Source organism: Petaurus breviceps, unplaced genomic scaffold (assembly GCF_028583685.1).
Source record: "Petaurus breviceps papuanus isolate PSGF00001 unplaced genomic scaffold, PetGlider_PUasm1.0 186, whole genome shotgun sequence".
NCBI lineage: Eukaryota > Metazoa > Chordata > Mammalia > Diprotodontia > Petauridae > Petaurus > Petaurus breviceps.
The window spans coordinates 29,584,872-29,592,584 of record NW_027185798.1 but is presented as its reverse complement, the minus strand read 5'-3'; the positions used below and the strand labels follow the sequence as shown (position 1 = coordinate 29,592,584).

Below are 7,713 nucleotides of genomic sequence, written 5' to 3'. Positions count from 1 at the left end.
ATGAAATTTTTCAGTCATCTATGGAATCAGAAAGGACCTCTGAGGCTAACCAGTTAAATTTCCTCATCTTACAAATGAGAAATTTTAGTCACAGGGAAATTTAGCAAGCCTGTGAAAATTTGTCCAATTAGTATAGGTGGCAAGATTTGAACTCAGGTCTCTAGAACCACTATTCTTTCCACCATCCCAAGCTGGCTTATTGGGTTTGGTTTGGTTCTGTTTTCCTATGTTCCTGTGAGCTGAAGTCAAAAAAGTTGGTTCTATTTGCTTTGGAAGCAACCTGACTTGTTTCCTCCCTGCACTTATGTGACTGCCCTGAGACATGGTAGAGAAAGAAGGGGAGTTAGCTTAGGCACCCCTGCTAGGGACTCTTGGCAATGCCTCATTGCCCTGGCCAGACCCCCCTCGAAGCTGCTGCCTGTGCTCTACTGTGGGAACAAAATCTTCATTAGCAATAAGGCCAGTGGCTAGGATAATGTAAACATGGCTTGGAGGGCCCCTATACCTAGAGACTGAACAACACTGAGGACCTGACCTCCCTCCCACACCCACCCCCTACAGCTCCGTGGCACACCAAATTAGCTCAAATCCATGATTTTAAGATTCCCAGTGGAGATCAGGGCAGGGGAACAGGAAAAGTAAACTAGGTACCGATTGGCACCAGGACCAGGGAGTGTCAAGGCCAGAATTGGACACTCTTTGGGCAAGGAATCATTAAGATAAAATGTTTTAATGGAAGGCTTTGAAAGGTCAGCTTTTGCTTTTGAGATCCAACATCTAGTTCCTTCACCCTTCTGTTGCTTGGGGTTTAAGACCCAAATCCCCAATCCCTTCGAAGAGCTGAGTTTTGTACTCTGACCCTAGGCCCAGCCCTTCCTGGGACCTTGGTATGTGACTTCCAATCAGGTGACTTGTCACCTGCGGTCACACAAAGAATCACTCAATCACCAGTAGGCCTCTTAGCTCTGGGGGGATCAAAGGAGGAAAGAGGGAGGGTCCTCTGGAATGTCATAGTAACCCTAAACCGGGGTTTGGGCTATTTTCTGAAGGGAGTGATTTTTTTTTTAATTTTAAAAAACCAAAACCTTGGTTCTGACCTTAACAAAGAAAATTAAAATACTATCCAGTATTATGTACAGGGGAGGGAGCGTGGGAGGGGGAGCCCTAAGGGAATTGCACTTGATTACAGTAGCTTATAGTTTACAACCATTGGATGAATTTACTTCTTTAAAAGAAATCTCAGAATGATTTGGGGGTGGGCTGGGCAGGGGGGGTCTGCCGATATTTACACTGTGTTTGGCTCAGTTCAACAGCACACATTTCCTCCTCTTGAAACCTCAGTAACAGATTCAAGTTTTTGCTTTTCCATCAGTTTGTTCGATGAAGGACCATAACTTAAAAGACAGCAGGGAAATTCCTCTTCCTCTTCTGCTGCTCTGAGGGAGCAGTTTGTCCAGCCTTGTTCCCCTTTCTTTATTGCTCAGAATGAATGGGGATACTTCGCATCTTTTTTGGTGCATGGACACAATACTGCGAGGAATGAAAGCAAAATCCCAGTTGCTGGCAGGGGACAGTCACTGGTCAGAGCCCCCACCCCCATGCTCTCCCCAAACCCCCCACACCAAGGGATCAGGTGGAATGGGCAGCAGGTCAATCCCAGAAAGAGAGAGAGAGAAATTGGTCCGAGACACGGAGGAGACGTCAGGTCCTCTCAACATGGCCCATCAGCTCATTGTCCTTCTCCGTAACAACTGCCCTGATGCCATGGTTGGCTGAGTGATGGTGTGGGAATAGGGTCCTTGTTGATGTGCACAGAGAATGTGACATGTGGGCATCACCAGGCTTGCAAAGGACACTGGAGAGAGAAGAGGAAATAAAGTCAACAAGGGTCATGGATCCTATTAGAGCAAGGTTTTCCAACACACTCATGGAAAACTAACCATTCATTTCTAGAATCACAGATTCAGAGCTGGAAGGAACCCCAGAAGCCAGTTGGTCCAATGTCCTCATTATACGAATGAGGAAACTGAGGCTCAAGGAGAGATTAAGTAATTTGTTCAAGGTCACACAGGGAATAAGCATCAGAGAAGGAATTTGAAAACAGATCTCTATCCACAAACATTTATTAAGGGCCTACTATATGCCAGGTTTCTTTAGAATGGCTATGTAATCAGTGAGAAGAATGTCATGAAAGGCTGTGAGAAAATAGTGGAATATGAATGCAAGAAGCAGACTGTCATGGTGGAGAGAAAGTCAGCCTCAAAACAGGAAGTTCTGGGATCAAATCCTGCTGCTGACACGTATGATCTGGATGACCCTGGGCAATTCATTTGACCCCTTGGTGTTTTAGGCAATTAATTCTCTAAGGCCCTGAGTCACAGAGAAGGTGCTGATGTACACTGATAAGGCTTCCTCATCTGGGAACCCACCTCCATACCAAGGCCATACCAAGGAAATCACCAACCCAGTTCCTTTGCTTATGTGTTAGGCACTAGAGATAAAATGACGAAACAGAGAGAGACAGAGACAGAGAGTTCCTGTCCTCAGGAAGCTTACTTTCTACTAGAAGCAATCAACCATCAAGTATTCATTGATGGTCTACCATGCATGCAAACCAGGCTTCTGGGAAACAAGGGGACAAGATGGAAAGTCAGGAGCTGGCCAGCTATCCTGGCCATTTTTAGGCAGAAACTTTGGTTGATAGACACTTTAAAATAATTATTCCCCAAACTGTACTTTTTATCCTGAGCTTTGGGGTACATCTTTTCCACATGCAGTATATGCTCAGTACTCAAGGGGTTCAAGGTTGGGCTGAGTGTAGGGCAGGCCTCATCTCCTAGAAGTTAGCTCATAGTAGGACCCATAGTAGGGCTAGCAGTCTTGGTTTGGCTCTTCTTGCCCCCTTTGTATTTCAGTCTTGGCTCAGCCTCAGCATAGGCACCAGGGAAGCCATGTAAGTCAGAGTATCTCTTGAAGAGAAATTTTTGGAGTCAATGGGGAAAGGCCAAGGAAGAGTAGAGGATATTGCTTCTGCAACTCTTGTTACCCTGTTAACAAGAAAAGGGAGGGGAAGCTGTTGAGGGAGATCAGAACCATGGATGATAACCACCATCAAGGCCACTGTCTCTGACATCGCCTTTGGAAGCAGCAGCATCCACTGCCCAGGGCAGACCCAGGGCAGAAGATTTTGAATCAGCGCATCCCATCTCTTCCCCTTCCATTCCTACTTACTATTTCTTCACTAACTTAGCTGACCTCAGAGTCAGGAAGACCCAGATTCAAGACCTGCCATAGACACATCCTGGCTGTGTGATCCTAGGTGGATCACTTGACTTCTCTGTGTAAGTTACAGAGCAAGTGCTATCTGCATTGGTGGAGGGAGTTTCCTCACTGGGATTTCCCTGCACTTATAAAAATCCTAGATATAGATTTAAAAAAAAAATCAGATTGCTGGTCTGTCTCCTGACTTGAGCTTCTCCTAAAGTTTCTGTTCGGCTGGAGGTCTAATTGCCTCTTCTTTCAAGAGTTCATGGTGGCCCTCTGACAGGGATTAACAATCTTCACTGGGCAAGTTCCATCTCCCCTCAGTTCCAAACACTCTGTTGAGAAGGGAGCGAGTCTCTTGCCTTGTTTTTCTCTTTAAAAGAATCTTATTTTTATGGATATCTTTTTTTCCCTTTTTTTTGGGGGGGGAGGGTAGGAAGGGAACAAACATTTAGTAAGCACCTATTGTGTTCCAGACACCGTACTAAACATTTTACAAATATGATCTCATTTGATCCTTACAACATAACTGTCATTATCTTTATTTTACAGTTGAAGAAACTGAGGCAGAAAGAAGTTGAGTAATGGCACAGTGAGTGAGCATCTGAAGCTGGATTTTAACTCAGGTATTCTTGACTCAAGGCCCAAAGCTACCTAACTGCTAATTATGTTTATTCTCAAATATATCTTTCCTATTCTTGAGAGTCACCCCTTATATATAGAATAAGTAAAAGGAAAAATATAAGCATTTCAGCAAAATCAACCAACACACCAGTCCCATCTGAGAGTAATATATTTACAATAACCCACACCCATAGTCACCCAGCTCTCCTAAGAAGGAAGGGATCACCTCATTTCTGATGGAAAGTGAGTTAGGATGCATAACTGTGGGAAAATTTGAGTTCCAGTCCTTTCAAATTCCTTAGGCCTGAGCCCTGGTCCTCTGGAATGCCACTGGTGTCTTCTTTCTCCCTTTCTGTCCTTCCTCCTCCATGCTCCATACTCCATTCTTCCCTAAGAGTTTATCAGGATCTTTTTTTCTCTCCAATTTTCCGATTTTAGGTGTAGGGAAGGAAAATAGCTTGTGACCTTGCAGATTTCAATAGGAGAGCAAACACCAGGGGTAGATAAGGAGACGCCAGCAAGATTCTATGGCCTGTCATTAGGGATGGGCCCCCCAGCTATCAAATGTTTGCTGACATAATAAAATGGCGGCAGAGCCCTAAATGTTGTCAAAGGAACCGAAGTTATTTGCCTCCCCTCCAAGTCTAAACAAAAACATCTGATAAGGGATACACTGTATTCCCAGGAAAATGAGAGGTCCAGCCCCAAGAGGCCTCGGTGGGCTCCAGAAGGAAAATTTCAGGCCTGGTTAGATGGGGAATCCATTCCCACCTTCATAAGGACCAGCATGGGGAAGGGGCAGTCAAGGAAATTCTAATCCTAGGGGTCTGTCATACATGCTGTGGAGGGGAGGGGAAGGAAATTAAGAACCATTGGTTAAATGTACCTTCTTCCTCCTTTTCAGAAAGACATAGGGAAACCACCTAGAAGCTAGACAGATTGAAAGTGCAGCAGAAATGGCCCTGGCTCTTGAGTCAAAGAAGACAGATTCAAATTCCTTCTCTATTTACTTGTGTGACCTTGGACAAATCACTTAACCTCTCTGGGACTCAGTTTCCTCATCTGTAAAATGAGAAGATTGAACTTAATGACTGCTAAGGTCCCTCCTCAATGTAGGACCCTATAATTTTTGGCTCTGTGTGTGTGTGGGGAGGGGGGGCTATAGCAAGAGTCTATAAAATGCCAGGGATTTATGATGTGGACTTTCCAGGTCTATTTTCACCATCCCTGATAGTGACTTGTTCCTACAGACACTCTCTTGACCTCCCCATAAACTGGAAGGGTGGGGGGTGGGCGACAGCAGCAGCTAGGTAAGAATCCAAAGCCAGACCAAGGAGCCAGCTTGTGGCCTGTCTCTACTTGTTGACTCAGGTCACTGCTTGCCAAATGAGGTCTGTTTCCAGTCTAACAGGAGGTTGTTTCCCAGGAACCTGAGTGGGAAACTGTTCTGATGGTAATTCATGTACAACCATGGTGGGTGTGTGTGTGTGTGTGTGTGTGTGTGTGTGTGTGTGTTTGAAACCTGAGCTGCCTTCTGAAGGTTAGAAATAATGAAGGATATTCTAAGAAGATTCCCCTCCACCCTGTGTGTGACCTCAGCTAAATCACTTTATCTCCTGGCCTTCTGTTTCCTCATCTATAAAATAAGAAGTTTGGGATAAATGACCTTGAAGATCACCTCCAGATAAACATCTACAATTCTATTATCTAAACAACACAATTCACATTCAAGGCTCCTAAAAACTGACCCTCTAGGATCCTGGGAATATGATAATCCTGGGATTATTTTCTCCATGCAAGGTCTGGGTTTAGAAAGAGCTTTGGGATCATATGTTTAGAGTTGGAAGGGACCTCAGAGGACTATCTAATGGATCATCTAGTACAACCCCTTCATTTTACAGATGAGGAAACTGAGACCCAGAGTGATTAAGTTTCGTCCAAGGTTATATAGTTTCAGAGGCTAGATCATAGAGTCATAGTGTAGGAACCTCAGATGCCATATAGTCCAACCTCCTCCCCTGCCATTTTATAAATAAGGAAAGTGAGGACAAGAAAGATTAAGTAACTTGCCCAAAATCACACAGAAAGTAAGAATCCAAGGTAGAATTTGGAAGGTGTCATAGTGGCTAGACCACTGGACTTGCACCCAGGAGACCTGGGTTTCATTCCCACACTGAATCACCCTAGGCAAGTCACTTGAATCTCAATGTTCTCGTCTGTAAAATCACAATAAGTTTAACTTAGAGGATGATTGAGAAGGAAAAATGATTTTCAAAATCTTTATGTGCTATTTAAATGTTAACTATTATTCAAAAGTAGTTTAGTCACTAGAAATATCAGTAAAAAAGCAGAATTGATACCCAGGCTTTTTTTAGAATTTAAAAAGCATTGCATTTGGAGTCAGAGAATATAGGTTTGGCTTTTAAGACCCTTCCCAATCTGATCTCTATCCATCTATCTATCTATCTATCTATCTATCTATCTATCTATCTATCTATCTATCTATCTATCTGTCTGTCTACCTGTCTGTCTTCATCTCCTCTCCCTCTCTTCACTTACCTTCCTTCCTCCCTTCCTCTTTCCTTTCTTTCCTCCCTTCTCTTCCTCCCTTCTTTCCTTCCCTCCCTCCCTCCCTTCCTTCTATCCCCTGGGTCTTCTTCTCTTGCTCATGCTAGATACACTGCAGCTGCTCACAGGCCTGACTCCAGGGCAGACCAGCATAGGAGTTTTGACCTGCTCCATTTCCTGAGCCAGTTTGCCCCTCCTTAGGCAGCCTCATGGCCCCCTGTCCTCAAGGGATCCCCAAATTGGTGCCAGAGAGTGCACTTACCCAATGGGCTTCAGCAATACATGCAATCTATTAGCATTCGCCTCCCCAGTACTGTAACCCCTAGGGGTTACAGGCATGGCCTACCATACCCAGGTCCACAGGAGGGCAGAGGGATTTAGCTATTCCATGACAGTTTCTTCATTCTATCTCTTCCCAATGGCTTGGGAAGACTTCTTTAAAACAGGGACTACTGAGGAGAGACTAGATAATAACTTTTTCTAACATCTTGAAAAAAAGAAAAGATGGTGAATTGAGTGGTAGCCATCAATAACTATTATGATTTGGCCTATGTAGAAATTCAGATGAGAATATTCATTCCAGAAAAAAAATAGCAAGTCCTGAGGATAGTCAAAGCCCAACAGTTCAGGGAGTTCTTCATTTATACAGACTGGAGCAAGCCAATGTCCTAAGGTTTCTTTAAGAATCATCTTATCTGTATAATTATAATAGCTAGCATTTCCAAAGTGATTTAAAATTTACCAAGTGCTTTATAAATGTTATTTCACTATTTGATTCTTTTATTATTAACTATTAAACATCATACCCAAGGCCAGTAGAAAGTAAGCTTCTTGATCATTTTTGTTTTCGTATCCCCAGCATGTCTTGCATGACTGGACCTGTGATTTCATTCAGTGCTGTAGGGAATGCCAGTTGAAGGTGTTACATTTAACTGAGCCAGTTACCACTTGCTCTGCAGCTTATAGTCTAAGAGAGTTGCTTTGGGACACTAAGAAGTGACTTACCCAGGGTCACACAGCCAGTATGTGTCAGAAACAGGACTTCAACCCAGATCTTAACTCTCAAGTGGGCACTCTATCCCTTCTTTCTCTGTGCACATATTAGGAACCTATTAAGTGTTTGGAGGAGACAGGAGGGGAAAGAAGGGGAAGGGAGAGGAAGAGAGGAGAGGGGAGGAGAGGAGAGGGGAGCAGAAGAGAGGGGAGGGGAGGGGAGGGAAGCAGAAGGGAAGAGAGGGGAGGAGAGGGGAGGGGAGC

At 44.1% G+C, this 7,713-nt stretch overlaps 1 protein-coding gene across 5 annotated transcripts in view; it reads right to left on the bottom strand.

The window, feature by feature from the left end:
- Nucleotides 1-711: 711 nt before the first annotated feature.
- HNF1B (HNF1 homeobox B) overlaps nucleotides 712-7,713 on the bottom strand; it is a 79,757-nt gene continuing 72,755 nt past the window's right edge. For 4 of the 5 annotated variants that reach the window (XM_069089966.1, XM_069089967.1, XM_069089969.1 and 1 more), the window contains exon 9: nucleotides 1,863-3,047. In XM_069089966.1, the coding sequence (XP_068946067.1) occupies nucleotides 2,991-3,047 (57 nt within the window). In that variant the 3' untranslated portion in view covers nucleotides 1,863-2,990. The other variant, XM_069089968.1, reaches the window with a different exon arrangement.